This window comes from Caretta caretta, chromosome 9, assembly GCF_965140235.1.
Source record: "Caretta caretta isolate rCarCar2 chromosome 9, rCarCar1.hap1, whole genome shotgun sequence".
Lineage (NCBI taxonomy): Eukaryota > Metazoa > Chordata > Testudines > Cheloniidae > Caretta > Caretta caretta.
Genome location: NC_134214.1, coordinates 76605623 through 76629467, shown reverse-complemented (window position 1 = coordinate 76629467; position 23845 = coordinate 76605623). Strand labels below are relative to the sequence as shown.

At 40.8% G+C, this 23845-nt stretch overlaps 1 protein-coding gene across 5 annotated transcripts in view; it reads left to right on the top strand.

The window, feature by feature from the left end:
• GPR174 (G protein-coupled receptor 174) overlaps nt 1-23845 on the top strand; it is a 33238-nt gene that overhangs the window by 1437 nt on the left and 7956 nt on the right. For 2 of the 5 annotated variants that reach the window (XR_012669983.1, XR_012669984.1), the window contains exons 2-3: nt 6397-6472; nt 22197-22906. Coding sequence is in view for 2 of the 5 variants with exons in the window: in XM_048865224.2 (XP_048721181.1) it covers nt 14674-15675 (1002 nt within the window). In the remaining 3 variants the exon portion in view is untranslated. Of the gene's footprint in view, nt 1-6396; nt 6473-14045; nt 18256-22196; nt 22907-23845 lie in introns of those variants that run through there. The other 3 variants (XM_048865224.2, XR_012669985.1, XM_075132441.1) reach the window with 3 other exon arrangements.

Below are 23845 nucleotides of genomic sequence, written 5' to 3'. Positions count from 1 at the left end.
GGGAATTTATTAAGCCAAAATTCCCCTCGCCCCCTCCCCACCACACCATTGACTCATAGACTCTTAAACAGGCCAGTTTGTCAGTCTCTCTTTGAGTGGGTAGGGAAAGCACCAATAGCAGAACTTTCGGAAAGCTGCAGTAACTGGTTTGGGTTCAACCATCTATCATTACTGTCACAGTGGCTTTGAAAGCTTGTGTGAGCATGCTATCACCCCGTAGTTCTTTGCGAGCACTGGGCTGAGCCGTGTAGCTCAACACTTTTTAGTTACTACGTTTTTCCTCCAGCCTTTTCTTATAAAGCTGCAAATAAATTTGATTTCAAGTTTTGCCTGAGTAAGGACGCCAGGTTTAGGTCCATCGTCTTGGTATTGGGATAGCACAGGTTATTGCAGTGTGCACTTCCCTGCTGCTCTGCCACTGAACCCTAATCCTCGCCTGCAACACCTCCTAAAAATCAGTTATGAGCTGATTTATTTCTGTCGAGCAGAAGCTGCCAGTTATGCTGAACTCTGCAGTGGTTCCTTAACATGCACAAATGGTGGCTAGGAGACCACCACCACCACTTTCACTTAGGCTCAGGTCCGCAGTCCAGTATCCGGTGCAAGTGGGTGCAGTGCATGGATTGGGGTTGGAAGGCAGGGAAAGTAGAATTCACCCCACATGGCTTGGAGCAACAGCAGAGTTGCTCTGTGATGGCTTCTGCAGCCCAGTGGGTAGAATAGAATGCCCAAATGCCTAGAATAGCCTCTGTGGATCTTTATGCAGCACCTCCAGAGGAGAGGATTAGAGGATCCATACAGTGGTACATTCCCTCAAACTCAAAGGCTTCCTTGCAGGGGTCCTGTCCAGTGCTGCCTGGTTTGCAACTAGCCCCATCAAAGACACCAGTGAAAATGGCTCCTCACATTAGAATGTAAGAATGGCCATAATGAGGCCGTATATATGCTACTGCTTAAATTAACATAAGTTACGTTGCTCAGGGGTGTAAAAAAAAACAACATAGATCAACTTAACGTGGCTATGTCGGCGGGATATGCTCTCCTGTCGACATACCTTCTGTCTCTCATTGAGGTGGATTAATTACGTCGACAAGAGAGCGCTCTCCCATCAACTTATTGCATCTTCACCAGACCCACTAAATCAATGCTGCTGCATTGATTGCAGCGGCACCGATTTAGCGCCGTAGTGAGTCCAATGGCCCATCTAGCCCAGTATCCTGTCTCTGACAGTGGCTAGTGCCAGATGCTTATGACAGCTGGAAGTTTAGGGACACCAGGATGGTTGCATCGCTGACCAGCTTGGCCAATAGCCTTTGAGGGACTTTTCCTCCATGAATTTTTCTAGTTCCTTTTTGAACCCAGTTATACTTTTGGCCTTCACAGCATCACGAGTTCCACGGGTGGACTGTGTGTTGTGTGAAGAACTTCCTTATGTTTGTTTTGAACTTTCAACCTATTAATTTCATTGAGTGACCCCTAGTTCTTGTGTTATGTCAAGGAATAAATAACACTCTCTCCACATCATTCATGGTTTCATAGACCTTTATCATATCTCTCCTTAGTTGTCTCTTTTTTAAGCTGAACAGTCCCAGTGTTTTTAATCTCTCCTCATATGGATGGCATTACATACCCCTAATCATTTTCATTGCCCTTCTCTGTAATGAAATTCTAATATACCTTTTTTCAGATGGGGCGGCCAGAACTACACATAGTATTCAAAGTGTGGGCACACCCTGGATTTATATAGCGGCATTATGATATGTTCTTTTTTATTATCTGTCCCTTTCCTAATGGTTCCTAACATTTTGTTAACTTTTTTGATGCTGCTGCACATTGAGTGGATGTTTTCAGAGAACTATCCATGACGACTCCAAGATCTCTTTCTCGAGTGGTAACAGCTAATTTAGATCCCCTCATAGCCATGGGAATGGTTCTGGATTTGCCCCTTAGTGCATTGATCTGGAATTGATCAAATCATATGTGTAGAATAGAGCTGATTACTATTCATGATACTGTTTTAATTGTTATTTTAAAAAAGAAATTCCCTCTTTGCCGGGTGGGTAAAGAATTCAACATATATATTAATGGTATCATCATCAGACAGTCATATTTTCCTCCTAACTTATGCAATGGTTCATGCACAACCTGCGAGTTGAAATTGCATAGTTTCGGCAAAAGCAAACTGGCCAACTTGTTTAGCAGAGGTCACCTACAACCGTTGAGGCTTGCTTGAAGTTTCAGGTTTATTCCTTAAAAGTGCTTGAATACTCCAAGTGAAACCTGAGCAAGTGCATCTCCACTCTCTAGCTTCTATTTTCATAAGATACCAGAGGGTTTCGGTAGTTCTGTCCCCCATAAAACCCTAGAATACTTCTCTCAATAGGCCCTGTGACTACCCTTATTTTGGGTGCTTTCTGGGGTGAGCCCAGACAGTTTCTCCAACCACATAATGTCAGTTGAAATTCTCCCCCTTCCTGGGATCATGAAGGGTCACAAACTGGATCATTCCTCTCATAAGTAGACTTCAGGGGCACTGGCAAGGTGGACCTCCTCCTCTCTTCAGGTGTCCTCCCTGTTCCCCATTCAGGAAGAGTAAGACTGGGAAATGCTCTCTGATCTTGCTACTGCCTCTTAACTAGCCACTTGCTGCATGTTGGCACTGAGAAGTCTCACAATGCCCTGCATGAGAATTATTGTTCATTAGCTATAAAGTACAGGTAATCTGCTTGGCATGGCACAAGGTGCAAATAAAGACGGTTCCAGCCCTAAGGAATTTACACAACCCCAGTTTGTGGTGGAGTTTAATATGATGCACTCTAAATATCAGAGGAGACGACAGCAGGGCTGGACCCTATTCCTGCAACTGAACAGAGGTGGTAGGAGTAGGCAGGCTTGCTGCTATTACTAACAATAGCAGTGTCTACAGCCCCCCACTGAGATCAGGTTCTAATTGCACCAGGCACAATACCTACAGATAGTAAAAAACGTTCAGCCTGTGTGATGTCAGAATGAATAAGGGGAAGAGGCCAGCCAAACAAACACTCACTGATCATCCCATGACGGGAAGGGGATGAGTTTGTTGCCATCCCAAAGGGAGCAAGAGCGCACCCCTACACCAGGAGACACTTACTTGTAAGTAGAGGTGTCCTGGGGCTCTAGCTGGGAGTAGGGAGGTTTTGTTGAAGGAAAGAAGTTCCCAGACAAATTTAGTGTTATTTCAGGTTTTAATCCTGCAGGCTCAGCCAGCCCTCATGAATACTTACTCTATAGTTAAATTGGCGAGGCCTTGATTTTTAATAAAAAACGATAGCCTCCATATACAGGGCACTTTACTACCACATCGCCTTTCCACAGTCACGCCCCACTGAAGTCCCGTCACTTCATGGGTAAACACAGGAGCTGCTTAAAAGCACAGAGCAACACTATACAACAGTTCAGGTCAGGAAAGGGAGGAGAATGCTGTATCCAAATACAGGGGGAAGAAATTTAGGTAGCAGAATATCTGAGCTGCAGTTGGTTCAAGACAGCAGGGCTAACAATCCTTCTTAGAGAAAGTTTAATGACAGCACCTAGGTGGGACCTTCATATTAGTCTCCTTGTAAAGATGCTATTGCAAACAGCATAATACGTCCAAGTGCTGAACAGGCACCATAGTTCAATCCTGATTCAGAAATTGGTGCTAAATACAGAATCATAAACATCACTTTGATTAGACTCGAGAGATCTCCCTTCTAAACACTGACCCAGTTCAACAGTGCTTAATTTGTGAGATAGGCTCACAGCACCATGTGGGATGGCTAATTGCTGTGAGTCTCATACTAGCTTTGCAACTGTCTTCTGGCATTTTTAGCTGTATTTTTTCCTCGCAGCTTTTGCCTCTTGCAAAACATCTGCCTGTTCTGAGTTATGGTAGGTTGTTTTCAACCTTTTTTTGTTGGCGGGCCCCTAAAACGTTTTGAGTGGAGGTGCAGATTCCTTTGGAAATCTTAAACATAGTCTGCGGACCCCCAGAGGTCCAGAGACCACAGGTTGAAAACCACCATGTTAAGACATTTATGCACCAGCCCCACAGCCTGCAGGAGGAAGTGCAAGTTTGAAGCCCACTGGATAGGGTGTGTTCAAAATGTGCTGTATCACCTACCTGATTTACTTGATAACTGAAACGCGGTAAACTGGCAGGGGAGAGGGATATGGGGGGAAACGAATAACATTAGCTAGTCTCAGGCATAAAGTAAGGAAGCATTCAGATACCATAATGATAATATCCTTAAGAGGATGGACTGAGGAATAGATGGGTTAGATAGAAGCGTCTTCATGCAGTTATGTCAATGCTCCAAAATCCTGAAGTGTTAAATCATGGCTATTCCACTGCATGTCCTCTGAAGCAGACATCACCAACCATGTTGAATCATGCCCTAGATCAGTGGTTTTCAAACTTTTTTAGATTGTGTATCCCTTTCCAAATGTACTCTACCGCCTACCTCCAGCTAAGATAGGCAGAGGTGACACGTGGGGTGGGGGGGCACATGGGGTCAAGTCGTCCCCCAGATTTCTGCCTTCCCTTTAACAACAGCTTCTAGAGGTTTTCACACTGTGGGAGCAGCCCCGCTAATGGGACATGGAGGAATGTTCAGGAGGGAAAGTGGCAACACCAGGCAGCTCAAGCCAGCCCTGCATGGAGCACCCACCTCCATCCCCTCACTCCACCCAGCCTTCATGGATTGAGGGGGCCACAACCAAAATTGTAACTCAAAGGGGGGGGTGGCAAGCTCAAAAAGTTTGAAAGGAATTTCTGAGTTGCACAGCAGAAAGGAAATGTACACCAATGTGGCTGCAGTTTTAATTGAAAGGAGATTAAATGTTGATTAGATTGCCAAGTTTTACTAAATAAAATAAGTTGTCCTCCATTACAGGATTTTTCTCGTATACCCCCTGGTGAAAGCTTGCATACCCGTATGGGAATGCATAGCCCAGTTTGAAAACTACTCACTAGATCAACTGGAAAAACATTTGCACATCAGTCTCTCAGCTTGTTCCATAATCTGCAACTAAAACAAAGAGGACATTAAGACATATCTGCTTTTGCACATATTGGGCCAGACCTATTAAGTGGCTAGCAAGGGATTATGTTTTAATTTTTAGCCTACAAATGGCAGTCAGTCAGGATCTATTTTACATATTTTCACTCCCTGACCTCCCCAAAGGAACTCCCATTGGCCACAGTGCATGAAGCGAGCAACTAAGGATTCAGACCCTTGTCAAAGTGATAACTGTGTATCTGAATTTATAGTAGAGTGGTACATTTACAACTAACAGCAAGTTCCATAGCAATGAAATGCCAGTTTTCCACCAATATGGAAGCGTGATCAGTACCATTCTTGCTATTCATTATAATGGGAATGCTGATTAAAAGAGAAAGAGGAGTTAAGATTTATAAAATTTAAACTCACTCCCATCCCCCACTGGTTGATTTCACCTCAGGTTCACAACTTGGTGTGTATTAAAAGGCAGAATCATGAATTATTAAGCTTTGATTATTGATGCACAAGGAAACAGCTTTAAATTCTAAGTTAGCCATAAAAAACACAAAACATTCCCGTCTCTCATCTTCCAGTAAGGTCAAGGCAGTGTGGGCTAATATATATTTGGCAACTTGACATATTAGAGCAACAGCAAAAACTCTGGCTGTATGGACAAACAGTCACAAGAGTCTTGGGGCTCAGGGTTCGAATACAGTATAATACCCTCAACATGATATAATATTAGAAGTATCATCTGTATATTCTAGCAGTAAGAAAACACAGGAACTTTGGTTTTCACATACTGTTTCAGGGTAATAGTTAGACTCCAGTTGTTTACAGCAAAGAGAATTATGTTAGGTGCTGAAGATACCTAGCAAAACCCTGATGGCCACTTCTGAGAGAAACCTGGTTGGGGCTAAAGCAGGGGAAATCTCAGAGAGGTTCTCTCCTCATGGAGATTTCTCCTCAGTTAGTCTGTCAGAGGATGCAGTTTGTCTCCTGCCCCCACAGAACAAGATGGAGAAATAGAGAAAACTGTTTGAAAGAGCAAAATATTTCTTCTCAACTGACATTTTTATAAAGGTAACAGCCCTGAACTTTATTAATATTATGGTAGGGCCTAGACACCCTCAAAAACGTATTGGAAGAGGCAATTCCTGGTCTGAAGACCTTATAAAAAATAGGAAGCCATAACCCTCCCCCAAACTTAAGAGTCATCACCCCACCTCCTCTATCTTGTCACCCCCAGTTGTCATCATAGGAAAGAGAAGTCTGGGTACATGACATTGTTAGTATTATAATATTTCTGTTTACATGGCATTCATAGGAAACAGTTATTTTTGCTCATTGCTATTCTCCATATTCTCTTTTATAGGCTCCATAAGAGAAATAGGAGAAACAGAAGGGTATTACAGTCAGCAGTGACCCCACAGCCACCACCCAAAGAGCAGGTCAGTAATAAGCAACTAAAAGTTGCGTACAATATCTGATTAACACTCTATCCACATTGTCTTTTCAATGGTACTTTTATATTATGTTACAGCACATACATTAACTGTACATCTAGCATGGTGTGTGTACAGAACTGGGGGGTGGGAATTTGCTGCTGGTATAGACCAGCTGCAAGTTACTACTCCACTCCCCTGGAGCAAGGGGGGCACTTGGGAGGGAGTTGTGACTCAGGAGGTTTCTCTGAGGTAAAATGCCTCCTTGAGCGACTCCTGGGGTAGTCAGAGTAACAGCTGTGTTAGTCTGTATTCGCAAAAAGAAAAGGAGTACTTGTGGCACCTTAGAGACTAACCAATTTATTTGAGCATAAGCTTTCGTGAAGTGAGCTGTAGCTCACGAAAGCTTATGCTCAGATAAATTGGTTAGTCTCTAAGATGCCACAAGTACTCCTTTTCTTCCTGGGGTAGTGCATCTTACAGACCACTTCTTGCTCAGGGCTGTACTTAATGGCATGAGTTAGCAGGGGTGCCACTTCAAATTTTGGTGGGAGGGGGCAACTTTAACCATGATTCCAGGGGCTACTTAGGCACCCAAAAACTCTACATTGTTTGCAGATAACAACTTAGAATTTGGCAGACAGGAGCACTGTTTCTAATTCCTATGTAAAGAAAGAAAAATATCTACAAACACCAATTAAAGCCATAGTTTAAATTGATATGTGAATTTAGAACTATCAGGAGATAATGCAATCCCAAGCCTTGACGTACCAGTTTTGGAGCCTTAACACAGATATCAGAAATATAAGTTTGATACTTTGTACGCTATCTTTAGTAGAGAGAAATAAAAATAAATAAAATCTGTTTAATAATCTGCGTACTTTCTCTGACACACAATGTTACTGCCATTATCTACTCTATTTTAGTCAACTGTTTTTCACTCCACTAAAAATGCATTTACTTTTTTTTTTTAACATATGTGATTAAGGTTTTTTTTCTCTTTTATTAAAAGAGGAATTTATTTTTCTAAATATTTTGGCATATGTGTATCAATCACAATCATGTACGTGACTCATTAACATTTAAATCCATCATTACTATTAGTATCAAACTTGGAACCACATTTATTTTTGTATGAATTTTAAATTATTTTACAGATATAATTAAAAACACAATTTGAAAATAAGTGAGCTTATCTGCACAGTGTCTAAAGTTATGTATTTAGCTAACTTTTTTAAACTTGCACCAGTAAGGTGAGCACAAGCTAAATGTACATCCTAGAATGTCACTATTATTTGATTGTATCACTTTAAATAATGAATGACAGAGCACAATGTGGTAATAAAAGTAATAATGATAATTACTCCAGCTGGCAAAGGTTATGTAGTTTAGAACTCACTAGTCAAAGAATTAATTTTAGGCATAAGAGAAATAAAACTATGAAATGCACAGTCCAATCAAAAAAACTCAACAGTAGTCTAATCCTCAGTGAACTTTGAAAGAATAAAATTGCAGAGAATATATGTGCCTTGTGCAGTTGGACAGGAAGTACCAAGAAGTACCAACAAGAAATATCAGCAACAACAATAATACGTGTGTGTGTGTGTGTGTGTGTGTGTGTGTGTGTGTGTGTGAGAGAGAGAGAGAGTGTGTGTGTTGGGGAAGTGTGTGTGGGAGACTGTGTGTGCCCCGAGTGTGTCAGCACACTGTCTCTTTAAGCTGAGCATTCAGGAGTCTGATCATTTGTTCAGTTCAGCAGCAGCAGCAGCTGCAGCCCCCACTCCTGAGTCAGAGGCACCAGTGCAGACAAGTTCCCTGTCCTCCCACCCCACCTCTAGCATCGGGCAAGCTCCCCCAAAGCCCTGCCAGCCATGGATCAGCTTCCTAAAGCAGGGGAGACTGGAGCTGGGCAGTCGGAGAGCGGAGGCTGCTGACTGGGCACCCAGCTCTGGAGGGGTGGCTATGGGGCAGGGAGCGCTAAAGCAAATTTTGGGGTGGCTATAACCCCTGCAATCCCCTCCTCCCCCAGTGCCGCCCCTGGACCTGGCTGTATATCACTGCAGCGCTCCGCCTGGATCTGGGGCGTGCGCCATGAGCAGACCTCTGGTATGAAACTTTTTGGGGTGGGGGTAGAGCAGGCATGTGTTCCTCCCACCCTCCCTAAATGGCAGCCCTGTGAGCTAACCCAATGCTTTGTCTCATTCTAGATCCACCAAACCCTGGTTCTGCAATCCTTACTCATGTGAGAAGTCATTATGGACTAAATCATGCCCCAATTCTCATACTGACCAGTACCTTACTCCATAAGTTGTCCTTTTGAATTCACTCACATGCATAAGGACTGCTGGATTTACCAATTCTGTTCCAGGATTTGAATGTGCAAGTTACAGTGGGCCACGATCCTCAGCTGATGGAAATTAGCAAGCTCCATTGAAGCCAGTTACTAATTTACACCAGCTGAGAATCTGACCCAACATATTTAAGAGCCTTTTTTCTGTGTGAAGAAATGCCTGATGCAGGAAGTACCATCCACCCTACTATTTTGAGGCTCCAGATTTGATTTGAAATATAAAAGTCAATACACCCATTCTGCTGTGCTATCTACAATGAATAGAATTTACTTGTATAAATAACCCCATTTGCTTCCCCTTCTCTTAACCTCTATCTGTTGTTACACTGTGAGCTACAAGGGCGGAGACTGTCCCTTCTTGAAGGGATGGGAAATGTCTGGTTTGCGGGCACTACCTTAAACCAATAATGAATATATAGAATGACAATTCTGTATGGAAGATGCTATTAATACATTTTTTTAAGTATAAAAGATAAGTCACGGTGTTGTGCCTGCCAAAAACTGACCAGTCAAAAAAAAAATATTGCCATTTAAACAGGAGAAAGAAAATAGAAAAAAAGGAAGTTACTTATGGTTTATAGTTAGATACAGAAAGTCTTCGTAATACCATAAACTTGAAGGTAAACAAGCATGCAGAACATGTGAAACATGAGTTCCTCTTTTAGCACCTTGCTGGGTTTTATATTGTATTTTTGGCCAAAATGCCATACTTTTTTGTTTGGAATTTTCCAGTTGCAGTTTCTCACTTTGCTTGTATTTTTTCCTCTAGTAAAAATTGTCATTCGTCTCCTGGGGTGACTCAGAATATCACAAGCATCAATATCTGTAGCTATATATGGAATCCCTGCAGTGAAAGCATAATTTGAAAAAAATTTCAGTGCTTGATTTTTCTATATTTCTTCAGTGTCTCCTGAAGCTCCCCAGTGCACAGGGAGAGGAACCCACTGCTACAGCCCTTCAGGCTAAGATTTTCAGGAGAGCCAAAGGGAGTTTCATGCCCAAATCCTATTGAACATCTTTGGGAGTTGGGTACACAACTCTCTTAGGCTCTTTTGAAATATTCTAAACTTAAAGGGTAAAGCATTCTTTCCCTGTGTACGAGGACAGTTCTGCTAGCTAGTGCCTAGCAGGTGGAGCCATTGTTCCAGCTAGTCTCTACTTTTCTTCACTTTTCTTTTTGGGTTACTGTAGGAAAACGGGTTTGTAAATGGGGAGCAGACTGTGAACTTTCCTGAGTGCAAAGACTGCAATTCTATTTAGCAGTATGCAGGCTGTGCAAGGAGAGGGAGACTTCTTACTTTTCCCCGTCTATGTGCCCTTTTAAGGACTAAGCAGAACCTAGCCTTTGAGGTTATGATGCCTTTGATGAATTATGTAATGTTAGGTAATTATGTAATGTCTGTTGTCTAGTGCAAGTGTAATGACATTGTGTTAGTAATGGAATTAAGGGAAATATTTCAGGAGGAGTAAATACAGAGTGAATGATGGTGACTTTACACAATAAACCAGAGTGGGAAAAACACTGAGGCTATTTTACTCAGGTACTGGTTCACTTAGAGAAGCTCCACCGTCCATTTTACCGAAGTTGTTTGTGTGTGTGTGCAACATGTATGGCTTGCGTTAGTTGCACTGCATTGCACTACCCCCTCACTTGCATGGGGGCCATTGATGTAGGGCCAAATCTATCTTGCCTTACTCACCTAGGTAATCCTAGTTCAGTAATGTGAGTAAGATTTAACCTTACTGGCTGGATGAATCTTGCTGGGAACCACCATGCAAGAGAGGGCTTATAAAAAACACCCCATTGAGAGATTTTTTTAAAAATGAAGCTGTTTTATACACTGAGCCTGCAAACACTTATACACGCTTAACTTTACTCATATGAGCAGTCCTATTGAAGTCCATGGGACTACTCATGTAAATAAAGTTAAGCACACATAAATTGTGCAGATTTGGGACCTTAGCATGCAGACAGAGATGAAATCATTTTAGTATCACAAATTCAGAACTTTAAAATAAATTCAGTGCTACATGTTAGGGAAAATCAGGTTAATATGAAGAGGGAAAAATAAACATCAAGCTGGCCTGTGCAACTATCGATGAGCCTCCTTTGTTCAGTCATCAGAGTGCCTAATTCTAGAATCACAAAATAGGTAACGTAATATCTTTTTATTGGACCAATTTCTGTTGGTGAAAGAGACAAGTGTTCAAACTACACAGAGCTCTTCTGCAAGTCTGCGAATGACAACATTGAACCTGTTACCTAAAACTCAGAGGAACTGAAATTAATACATGCGGTATTGGGTCATGGTTTAATTGACCTTGTTCTGTATGCCCCAATCTCACAAACATTTGCACATCTGAGTAATTTAACACATTGAGTAGTTTGATTGAACTCAATGGGCTATTCATGTGCACATTTGAAGGGTAAAGGCCTTATTTTATTTCTTGAGCATTGTCATCTAATGCTACTGTTATGCTCAGGAAAGCAGGCAAAGGCACTGGGTGGGAAGCACAGACATAGGATATTTATTTAATTGGAATTCTACAATAATATAAAAGGGGGGCCTTTCCCAGGCACCCCAACACCCATTACAAAAACGAGAAGTAAACTAAACAGAAGCTTATTCTGGAATAGCCTCATACTAGGAGTTGTGGGGGCAAACAACTTGTTTTAAGAGAGAGCTGGACAAATTTTTGAGTGCGATTGTATGAGAAGATTCTTTGTGATGATAGGGGGCAAAGCTCAACAGCCTAGAGGCTCATGTCTGGTTTACATCTTATGTTCCTAAAGCTCTCATGCTTCAGCTTTTCAGCCGGCCACTAGCAGGGGTCAAGAAATGAATTTTTTCCTCATTTTTAAAAATATCCTTCCTCTGAGCATCAGGGATAGCCATGGCTGGAAATGGGTCACTGGGTAGGGTGGGCCAGGGCCTTGAGATGGCGCTGAGCAGTCTCCCTTCCAGGTGCTTGGCTGGCAGGTTTTTGCTGACATGCTTGGGGTGTAGCTTATTGCCATATGTAGGGTTGGGAAGGAATGTCCCCCAATTCAGATTGGCAGTGACCTTGGGATCTTTTTTGCCTTTCTGGTGTGTGGGTGGGAGTCACTTGTCAGGATTAAATAAGATATATCTCATTTAATCATTTCCTTGCCATTGCAGGGCGCTTGAGCACTGGTGCACCTGGGTTCCTCCTATTCTCTGCCGGTGGCACATATTAATGTAGTCTCCTGTGGGTCTCATTTACTTTGCTCTCATTTCAGTTGTTGGGGTTAGTATGCGGGTGCTGGAGGGGGTGTTGGTGGCCTGTGATACACAGGAGGCCAAACTAGGTGCTCTAGGTCACTTCTGGCTTTAAGCTCTATGACTCTATCACTCTCCTGGCCCATAATACTGAACCCACTCCAAAACACAACATTTCCCCTGCTCCATAGATTAAATTCTGTTCAGATGGCATCTCCCACAACAGACTGCACAAACAGACATGCCTTGCAGAGTGCTCTTAAGGCCAACAACTTAGGCTATGCTGGACCACAGGAGAAGGCGGCTCATCTGAGAGCCGTCAGCTCACCCCTCACAGGGAACATTCTGCTACCAAACCTTTCTCTTATAAATCACAGGTGCTCCAGTCTGAGTGCCTCCGCTGATCACAGCTGTGACAGAACGGTCCAAGAGGAGAGGTGGTTTCTCGTGTAGGAAGGTCCCAAGACAATTGGGTTGTTGTGGACAATCACTTATCATATGTTAACAGTATATTCAAGATGCTTTCATCACTCAGTTTGTCATTTGCAGGGGGCTTTACCTCAACAAAATACTGGCTGCGTGATAGATCTTTTTATGAGATGTTTCATCCATTAGCAAAAAAGTTACATTTTAAGAAACTTTAGTATCAGCACCTTCTTGTGAGAAGGTAGGTTGGAAATGCAAAATATTACAGTGATATCAACTGTGAGGAAAAGCAAACATGTAGCTGCACTTTTACTTTCAGTTTCAAGGGGAAACCTGTTAACTGGCTGCCGAAGTAACCAATGGAACAAGTGAAACATTAGTGGAAGAACTATGCTCAAAAATCATGTTCACAGAACACAAAATAGCATTTTTCCCTAGAATGGAGTTTGGCTAGGAGGAAAGGCCACCATTTTGTGACCTGACATTCTGGGTTAGCATAACAGCATTTGCACTGACGGAAAGGTCAGATTTTCAGATTAATATATCAGCCTCATTTACATGAGAAATAGATTCTTTTCTGCAATGCGGCAGTAGCCCGAGACCTTAGAGGTTTTCAGCACATACGTACTGTAATTATATGGTTTCAATCAGATGAGAAAAGTGCTCCTTCTTTTGGGTAAATATCGAAAATTCCTTCTGTGGGTGACTTTTATGAAAGGTTCTTACATTTTGGACATTTCTGGCAGCTTATGTTATTTTATCATTGCAAAATTATGGAAATAAAATATTTTTACTTAAAGAATTTGTCTTAGGCACCAAATTCAACATTGGTGCAACTCTACTGACTTCAGTGGTGTTACAGTAGGGATGTATTTGGATCAATGTGGTTATTAACATAAAGGAAGACGTAGGCACTTCTTGAAGGGCTCATTACTTTATTAGTCATGCAGCACACTAGACTCCATTGCAGATTCCCAGGCATGATTACTTGGCATAGGAACTATCCAGTCTATCTACCTAATCAGTACTGAGGGACACATAGTGATGCAGAGTGCCCCTTGTCAGGATGTCTGCTGCCTCCAACAGGTGCAACTAGCCATAAGAAGGTCCTTCCTTTTAAGCAGATACCTCAGTTTGTAGAAGAGAATTTGATAAAGCTACTTAGTTATTAGCAAATGAGGGTGTACTAGGGTCAGAGAAGAGTTCTGCTTAAAGATGCATAACACTGGATTAAATGATGCAGGTGTCGTGATTAGGCCGGTCTATACTTTCTTCTTATTCTGCAGTGCCCTTGCTCTCACTTTCACTGAAGATGACAAAGGACTTGATTTTCTGAAGTGCTGAGCACTCACTGATCTTGATGAAGACAATGGGAACTGTGGTGCTCAGCATCTTAAAAAGCAGGCCTATCTTGGATAAAAAATAATTTAAAGTTTCTTCCAAGATTTCATACACACACATTATATATATATATATATATGGAGAAGGAGAGAGCACTTTCAAAAAAGCATACTCCCATATGGCATGATATTAGTCAGTAATTTTCCTCGTTTTCTTTCAGCTGCAGGTCTGCATCTGTTTTGACATTTGGGGGCTGAGAAAACTGGCTGTGAAATACCTCCAGATGGATGATTTTGAGGATGCTATTGTACATGTATTTATTGCTTACAGCACCACATAGTGAATGCTCCTTATTCCAACCTGCACCTTGCCTTCATGCTGAGCTTCATTTTATCAGCATCACAAGCAATTATATTCAAGAGGCATTTGAGAGGGAACGTGACCAGGGTCATACATGACTTACTCACCACAGGACAAAGTTTCTTCCAAAATCAGAATAGACGACATAGAAACTGAAACCAATGTAAAAGTGAAGCCCGAAGGAAATGTCATGTGTAGTTTTTACTTTAGGACAATCTGGTCAGCAAGAAGCTTTAGAGGAATAATGTTATCAAGCCTTGCAAGCAACAATCTTACTTAGTTAGATGAACACAAAGTAAACAAGAAACTGTGAAGAGCAAAATAATGCTGTACAAGAAAGCAAAGGGATGCAAAGGAACAAGACAAGTAAAGGTTAAGTTTGCAGCTTCTCCGGTATTTTTTAATTGTTACCTATCTAGGAAATTTGACGATAGCTGGAAATTCCATTGGTAACGTAAACTTCTCATTAGAGTTCACATCTGTGCTAAATGAAAATAAACATGACGACAGACAGCTCAATCTGTTACAACAATACTGATGTTAAGTGTTACTATGCAATTACATACACTTTGATTCTGGTCCCTGGATTAATAGGGAATGTTTTAGCTCTGTGGGTCTTTTATGGCTACATGAAAGAAACTAAAAGGGCAGTGATATTTATGATCAATCTAGCCATTGCTGACTTAGCACAAGTTTTATCCCTGCCTCTAAGGATTTTCTACTACTTGTCTGGAACATGGCACTTTGGAGAAGGTCTCTGTATATTTTGTTTCTACCTTAAGTATGTAAATATGTATGCAAGCATCTACTTCTTGGTTTGCATCAGTGTAAGACGATTTTTGTTTCTTATGTACCCCTTCAAGTTCAGTGACTGCAAACGTATATATGATGTGTACATCAGTATCGCTGGGTGGATTGTCGTCTGCATTGGCTGTTTGCCTTTTCCTCTTCTAAGATTTAACCCTGGTAACTCTAGTAACTCTGATAAGCTGAATGTCAGTATTAAGTGCTTTGCAGATCTTCCCATAAAGGACATTGACCTTTCCAACTCCATTGTGATGATGACCATAGGTGAGATGATTGGGTTTGTAACTCCTCTGCTGATAATTCTGTATTGCTCATGGAAGACTATCCTATCATTAAAAGAAAAGAATTCAATTTCCCATGACTTTGGAGAGAAAAAAAAGGCTTTAAAGATGATCCTCACCTGTGCTGTGGTATTTCTGATTTGCTTTGCACCTTATCATATCAGTTTTCCTTTAGATTTCCTTGTTAAATCAAAATGGATAAAAAACCAATGTGCCCGAAATGTGATTTCAATATTTCATGCAGTGGCTTTGTGTCTTGCCAGTTTGAATTCTTGTGTAGACCCAGTCATATACTACTTCACTACAGATGAGTTCAGAAGACGACTTTCAAGACAAGATTTGCAAGACAGTATTCAGTTACACAACAGAGGTTATGCGAAAAAGCATTCCAGAACTGTGTGATAAGGTGAAGTGGTGTAATATTAATATTGCACTTTCTGAAATGATTACAAGGATGTTCATCATCATATTCATGTGGTCCAGCATATTGGGGAAAATTCTGAAATCCTTTCTCAGGCAAACATCTGTTGACTTCAATGAGCGTTGGACTGATTAAAAAATTGACAAAGGACTTGAGGATTTGACCTTTTTCTTGCAAGCCTGTTGTGAATATTGAATTTAAACAACATGGTATGTATATTATAAAAATAATTGATATGGTGACCAATCCAGAACTGACCAAACCGGAATAAAATAGCTTTGTTCATGTGAAACTGATGAGAGCGAGATTAAGATTTCACTTGTTGAATGGAGGTAAGGGCCAGGGCACTAATTCTGTGTCCAGCTATTGCTGTGTATAGGACAGGGAGCATGAAGTATGTCACCTGCCACTACCCTCCTATATCAGCTTTCAGCCATGTGATATGCAATACACATTGTCCCACTGGTCACAACCACAACATGTCCGCTTCTACAACTCTGCAATGCCTTGCAGAGGCCCTCAGGAGATATCTCATATATGTCCACATGCCCCTCTGAGAAAATTCTCTGCTACTTTGGCCAACAGTGCAGAAGAAATGCATCATTTCTGCTAATTTGCAGCTTCACGTGCCTACGTAAAAAGGCTCAGTATTTGGTTGAGGCCACTAATCCCACAAACTACATCTAGGTTAGATAAGCGTGATAGGGCGGCCCCCACCAGCAAAAACTGATTGGCAATAATGCACAACTAGACCTAGCTGAGGAGAAACCACACAGTACAGTTTTGGTGGATTATGTAAAGAGGAGAAAGTAATATGTTGGAGGCATGGCCTGTGAGGCTCCATATAGTGCAAATTCTGTGCAGATTAGGTGCAACAGTCTACATCCACTACCCAACTCCATACCTTTCTGTAATATCAGCTACCCTGCCACATGCTAGTGACTGCTGGGTGGGGCTGAGCATGGCCCAGCAAAGCTCTTTGATTTGGATTTTCCTATGTGGCCTGGATTTGGCCCTAAAATAAGAAGCACTTGACATTATTTATTTTTGTGATGAACACTGAATTCAGAAACTTTGTCAAAACTTTGAATCAAGTAAAACTGTCTTCATATTGGGCCAGTCCCTGATGTTGTTGGGCTCCTTACTCAGACAATATTCCCTTTGACTTAAAAGAGAATTTTCACTAAATAAGGACTTCCAGATTTGGCCCCTTACTAAAACAGTAATGATTATTTAATTTGTATAGCGTGCTAAGGGTCTGCTTAATGCAATACTAACCATATGGAGAGGAAGAGGAAGTTCTTGCCTCAACAAGTTTACAATTTAAATATTAATTAACATTGCCTCATATTTTTGAGTAGATCATATTATATATTCCATCACCTCGGCTCTAAGATATGGTTGGGTTAATCTATTAAGAAAAAAGTAAGGACTGACTTGTAATTTTACCTGTTTCTATAATCAAAAGTCCTAAAATGTCCAGAAAGCTTTTTTATTTCACTGCCTGTTTCTGGCTCAGAGATGGAAATGCCAAAATGAGAAAGATTTCACTGCTAATTTTGCAGACTCGAGTAAGTTTCCAATAAAAGGCTCCCCACTTCAGGATATTTGTACCAAACAAATGTCAAACAAATCTTTTAAAGCTCACCCCTTGCTGAAGGTGTGGAGTGAAATGATTTCTTACTTACAACTGACATTTTGTGACTATAATATCTATCTTCTGTGTCATCAGTCACATTTCAGGTGCATTTTGCAAAAATGTTCAATGGGACTCCAGGTTTACGAGCCCACTGTTCATTTCATGATTGATTTGAGAAGATGCTCTCTGTAATTCTAAAAATGCCAAACTCTAGCCAAGTGGAAACCAATGAGAACTTCATCCCTGACTTCAATAGGGCTAAGATATGGCCAGAGGAGTCTAAACTCTCTGAATTTTGCTGGTTTACATTTTATTATTAAAAGTAAACTACTTTAAACTAAAGTGTAATTTTAATGCAGAAGATTAATGTAACTAGAAGCAAAGATATTATATAATAGCCTTGGAGAGATTCTTACAATGAAGGTTCAAACCTGTTTTTTGTTTTGTTTAAGCAATTTATTTTATACTAAATATCAAAAACCTGGGACTGCTGTTGGGACTTAACCCTGCATTTCACCGGCACCCTTCTGTGAAATTTATTTTGTATAAAATATATTTTTTTAATGTTAAAAATACTGTGAAAATGTAGAGTTTTAATTTAATGAAAACGTAGTTTTGCTAGATAGGGACATAATTTATAAAATGTTTACTTTCCTTTGAACTGATTGATGTGTAAGTTTAAGACTGTTATGACATAAGGCTCGGTTTATACACACACACACACACACAGAGTAATCCCTTTGTACATGCATATGCATGAGTCAGCATGCCTGTATCTGTATTTGTCTGAGTATATAATGCTAGACAGGGTATTTCATGGAAATTGTAACTTGTCATTAGAAATGGAAAACAATCTACTTTCCAGCATCTACATAATATTCCTGACTGTATATAATTAAATAAAAATTCCAATTTTTATAAAGTAGCTCATCTCCACATTTATGAAACCTCCTCCATCACCTGTTCACCCTGCTATAGAAACCAACTCCAGGAAATTGAATCTTGTTGCTGACACCTGCCTGTCAATGGCACGATAGAGACCGGTGAAAAACCCTGCTCAATAGGGACCAAATAGCTCTGTGGAGAGCACAGACTCACTTTCTGTGGTCAGTCATCACAGAAGGCACTAGTTACTAGAGCTGATGTGTCAAAGTCATTTTCATCCCAAGGGTCCCAAAAAGAAATGATTTCTATTTATTCAAACAAACATTTTCATTTTCAATTTTTTGTTTGTATTTTGGGGTTTTTTTGTTTCTTTCCTCGTTTTCTTATTTCTTTTATCTCCTTTCACCACAGTTTCCTTTTTGACACTAGTGGAAAAAAAGTGGGGGGAGAGAGTAGAGTTTAGAAATAAAAGAGAACGAAAAGAGAAAAAAAGAAAGACAGAAAATTGACAAAAATCATTTTCCAGTTTTGTTAAAAATAGTTTGAGTGTGTGTGTGTGTGTGTGTGTGCACGTGTGAGAGAGAGAGAGAGAGAGAGAGATATTTCACAAGCTCTATTGGTTATCCACACTGCGCCACATCTATTCCTCCTGTTACTCTACTGACTTTGCTGATGTAACCCCAACAATGAGTTGGGCCCACTGCTTGTTTCAAACTAGTAACTCCCCACTCCGCCACTTCCTTCATGTTCTCCAATGAGCACCGAAAGGAGTTTGACATCTTTCAAATGTTGCTAAGATACGTCTCCATTATTGCCTCCAGCCTACATGCAGCTTTCATACCCCTGCGTCAAATCCATCTAGGATCTTATATGATCTCCTCACAGGGCCATCTTGCAACCTCAGTTGCCATCTCTGCCTCTCTACTTATTTTAGGGTTTAGCATATGGAGAAGCATAATTCTTTTACATACCTCGGATAAAATGTAGCCCTTTGGAAAGTGGGCACAATTCCATTGAAGTTAATGGAGCAGTTAGATGTCAGACTGACTGTCAATCTATGAATGCCTAAGACACATGGTGAGGTACACACACAGGACCAAATTCTAACAGCTACACAGAACCCTGTGATCATTACATACTTAAGTGCACTGTGTCAGTAAGCCATGTTCTGTCTACCGATCTGTGTTTCATTATCACACCCAGCATACCTTACAAAAAGTGAGTGACACTTGCTTGGTTCTCAGTTTGGTAATGAACCCCAAAATGAGTCCGTGTTCATCAAACCATCAGTGAGCCTTAGAAAAGAGCAAACCAGGGCTAATGTGTATAGCTTTGTATCAAAACTCTGAACAATTTTCAATTTGCAACAAGTTTCACTTTGAGGTTTTAATTAGGCCAAAAACTAAAACAAGACTCTAGAACACAAACATATACAAACCAAAACCAAAACCAAGCTTCATATGAACCACTCTCAACCACAACTGACGAATTTCACATGAAGTCCATAAATATGGGCTTACTATAGCCATACTTTTCCATGGGGATTTCTGTATGATTTTTAATGAGGGATTTTCCAGATAATTGTAAGAAAGCGCAAGCGATGAGGCCCTGCATAATGGAGCATAAAGCAGGGTTTAAATTCCTCCCCCTCCAATCATACATGGAAGTGAGGGATGGACCTTAGCACATCTTAAGAATCCCTGAAAATCTCCACATCCCCGTCATCAACTTTGGGTTAATACTTCTTTTGTGAGCAATGTAATGTGACGAGCGGAATTTTGGCCAAATAGAAAAGTGGGAGCAAATCTATGCTGTTCTTAACTGACCAGAAGATCAACTGCTGAGGAAGGCATAGGGCTTGCCTCCACTGGGATGGGGTACACTGCCCTAAGACTCAGTGGCAGGTTTCTGGCATAACAAGGTAGTACCTGGCCAGGTTTAGCATTTATAGACCTTTTCTTCCTATAATTGATACCCACAGATGTTAAGGGTGATTTCATTTAAAACAACCCCCAACGAAAACATGATCTCTAGCTAGAGGAAATTTTATTATTTGTTTAGCACCAACAATTTGTTAGGTGCTGTACAGGCCACACAACTAATATAAGCTCTTTAGGAATGGCCTACGATCTAAATGGGAGACCTATAGAAGACAGAGATCCTTGGGAAATCTAGAGGAGTGGAGGACGTAGCTCATGACATACATTAGAGATACTCAGAGACTGAATTAGAGATACTCAGAGACTGCGTAGCAACTGAATTCATTTTTTTTCATTTAAATTTCTCTCTCTCTCTCTTTCTCATATTCTGCATTTGTTTTTCTTCTGCCTGCTCTCTGTGGCCAGATCCAGTCCTGCTTAAGAGGGCACAATGCTATTAAATCAGGGGTACTAGTCATCGGAGTAAGGGCTCACCAGATCAAGCCCAGAATCTCTCAGGGCCTGCCTATACTAGACTATTGGTAACATCAGTTCAGCTCCATCATGGTCAGCAATGTTCAGACCCCTAGTGCAGACAGGCTGCTGCCACTGTGTTATAGAACCATGTCAATTAGGCAGATCTGATCTGAACAGGATTAGATGACACCATGCTTAAAATGGTAGCAGGAGTGCTACACTGAGGCTCCCAGTATTGCTGACTCCAGGGAAGTTTAACTATTGTTAGTAGCAGTGGGATATTTTTAGAAAATGTCCCTCCTACTGATTGGAGCTAAGAGTGAGAAAAATGCCCAGACAGAAATTCACACCCCTCTTGTAAATACCATCTGTATTCACTTGTTGACTCTACAGAAAAACATGTTGAAGTAATTTGCACAGTTCAACTGATCTACTATAAAATACATCAAAATCATATTTCTGTTCATTCTAATAGCGTCCACTTAAATTTTTACTGAGAAAGGTCTCTAGACATGATGGATTGAGCTAATTTAATTTCCCTGTGTACAAGAGATAGAATGGTTTCCCAATTTTGGATGATGGAGGTGGGAGTATTTTTTTTTTTTTGTATAACAAACGGTCTGCCTACTGAACTATTGTCTTGCAAAATGCTTATCTCTGTATGTTCCTTTTGTGTGGAATTGTTTGGTGAAAGAGATTGAAAGAAAAAAAGGAGGAAAAAAGAAAAAGGATCAATCATTTTATTACACTCAAGTAAATAATAATCTACTGATCTGGGTGTGCACGTCCCTGCTCAGGGTAATACTAGCATTTCTGAGATACCAAACAATTCTAGTGGGTCACTTTCACCAGACTACCTCTCAGCTCTTATAGTAATTTAATACTATAGCCCTGCCATAATTCTCAGCAGCATGTCTACAGCACCTTCCAACTGTGGAACTCATGGCACTTAATAGAATTATTAATTATCAACACTCTTATGAGAAGGATTATCCCTGCATTAGAGATGGGGAAACTGAGGTACAGAGGGGTTAAAGTCAATTTTTCCAAAGTGGACCTCTGATTTGGGTTGCCTCAGTTTTGGGGTGTCCAGCTTTAGACACATAAGCCTGGATTTTCAAAGGTGCTAAATGCCTACAATTCCAACTGAAGCCAGTGGGATCTGCAGGTACTCCGAGTTCTGAAAATGTAAAGCTAGGCACTTACCATTCAAGGGAGTCAAAAAATAGGGGTCAGTTTGGAAAATGTGGCCATAAGTGACATGCCCAAAGATGTGAGTCAGTGACACAGGTGGGAATGTCATTGCACAGGGTCAGGGTGAGGAGAAATGTGCCATGGGGCACTCCACATTTCCATGCCCCACCACCAGATCCCACCACTTCTCACTTTTCTCTGAAAGTGGAATGTAACATTTGGCTTTAGTAAAATAAAGCTACTCTCAGTTCTAGGTTGAGAATTAAAAAAAAGAGAGTAGTTTGAAAAGCTACACTGCTAACTTTTCGCCCCTAGAAAATAATGTGGGTGCGGAAACAGCAATGTGGTTTATTCATATTAGTTTTAAAATAACGGTTTCTTTTTACAGGAAAAAGAGTGTGATATGTTCAGTAGACGACTTGAGTTGATTTCACAAGAGAGATAAGTATTGCCTCCTTCCTCCCCTGAGCACAATACTTAAGGGGGTTTTCTTTGAGTAGATTCTACCTGTGCATATAGCAGAAATGAAAATTCTTCTGAAATGAGAAAATCATTTCTACCCAAACATTTCCAAGCACATTCCCAGTCTACAAAAGGATGGAAACAGTGAACCTGCCTCTGGTTCCCTAATTCATGCCTCACAATTTAGATGATTTTGAATATGGTCCAATCAAACATCAATATCACGTTAACCAAAAGAGTCCAATGCTAGAGCTGCCCTGTGTATGGAACATCTAAGATTCTAATGGGATAAAAAAAATAATAAATCTTTGTTCTTGTTCCTTCACGTTCTCTTTTATCCATCACCCACATCAGCAGAAACTTCTGGTAGCGTTCATGGCAAAAGAAAAAAAGGCTGATTGTGCTGGAGGAAAAAGGTTCTTTGCATCTGACAAAAATAATCTAACCATGCCAGTTACAAGTGACATTTTGAGACTTTCTCAGAAGACATGCATGTGTGCACACACACACAAATTAACTGTGTGATTTTTTTTTAGCATGCATTACTATGATCAACATTAAGGAGAGGAGCAGTGTTTGAGGCTACCTGTGCTTTAGAAAACCTTGGGCTAAGATTTTCAAAGCCATCTGGATTAGGTATGTATTTTACATTAGAATTAATGGAGGATGTGTGTTCAAATCCCTTACATAGCTTTGAAAATCTCAGTGCTTTCAAGCTGCATTTCGGCTTCAACACCGTCATGTGCAAACAGACCAGGGTGTTGCTGTATCCCCAAGGGTCTTGCTAAGCAAGAAAGCTTTGAGCATTTAAAAAGAACAACGAGAAGTCCTTGTGGCACCTTAGAGACTAACAAATTTATTTGGGTATAAGCTTTTGTGGGCTATAACCCACTTCATCAGGTGCATGGAGTGAAAATCAGTATGCAGATATAAATATACAGTACATGAAAAGATGGAAGTTGCTTTACCAAGTGGAGAGTCAGTGCTAATGAGGCCAATTCAATTAGGGTGGATGTGGCCCATTCCCAACAGTACAAAGGATGTATATCAACAGAGGGAAAATTATTTTTTGTAGTGACCCAGCCACTCCCAGTCTTTATTCAGGCCTAATTTGATGGTGTCAAGTTTGCAAACTAATTCCAGTTCTACAGTTTCTCATTGAAGTCTGTTTTTGAAGTTTTTTTGTTGAAGAATGGCCACTTTTGAGTGTCCAGGGAGATGGAAGTGCTCTCCTACTGGTTTTTGAAAGTTATAATTCTTGACATCTGATTTGTGTCCATTTATTCCTTTCCATAGAGACTGTCCGGTTTGGCCAATGTACATGGCAGAGGGTCATTGCTGGCACATGATGGCATATATCACATTGGTAGATGTGCAGGAGAATGAGCCCATGATGGTGTGGCTGATGTGGTTAGCTTTTATGACGGTGTCCCTTGAATAGATATGTGGACAGAGTTGGCAACGGGGTTTGTTGTAGGGATTGGTTCCTGGGTTAGTGTTTCTGTTGTGTGGTGTGTAATTGCTGGTGAGTATTTGCTTCAGGTTGGGGAGCTATCTGTAAGTGAGGACTGGCCT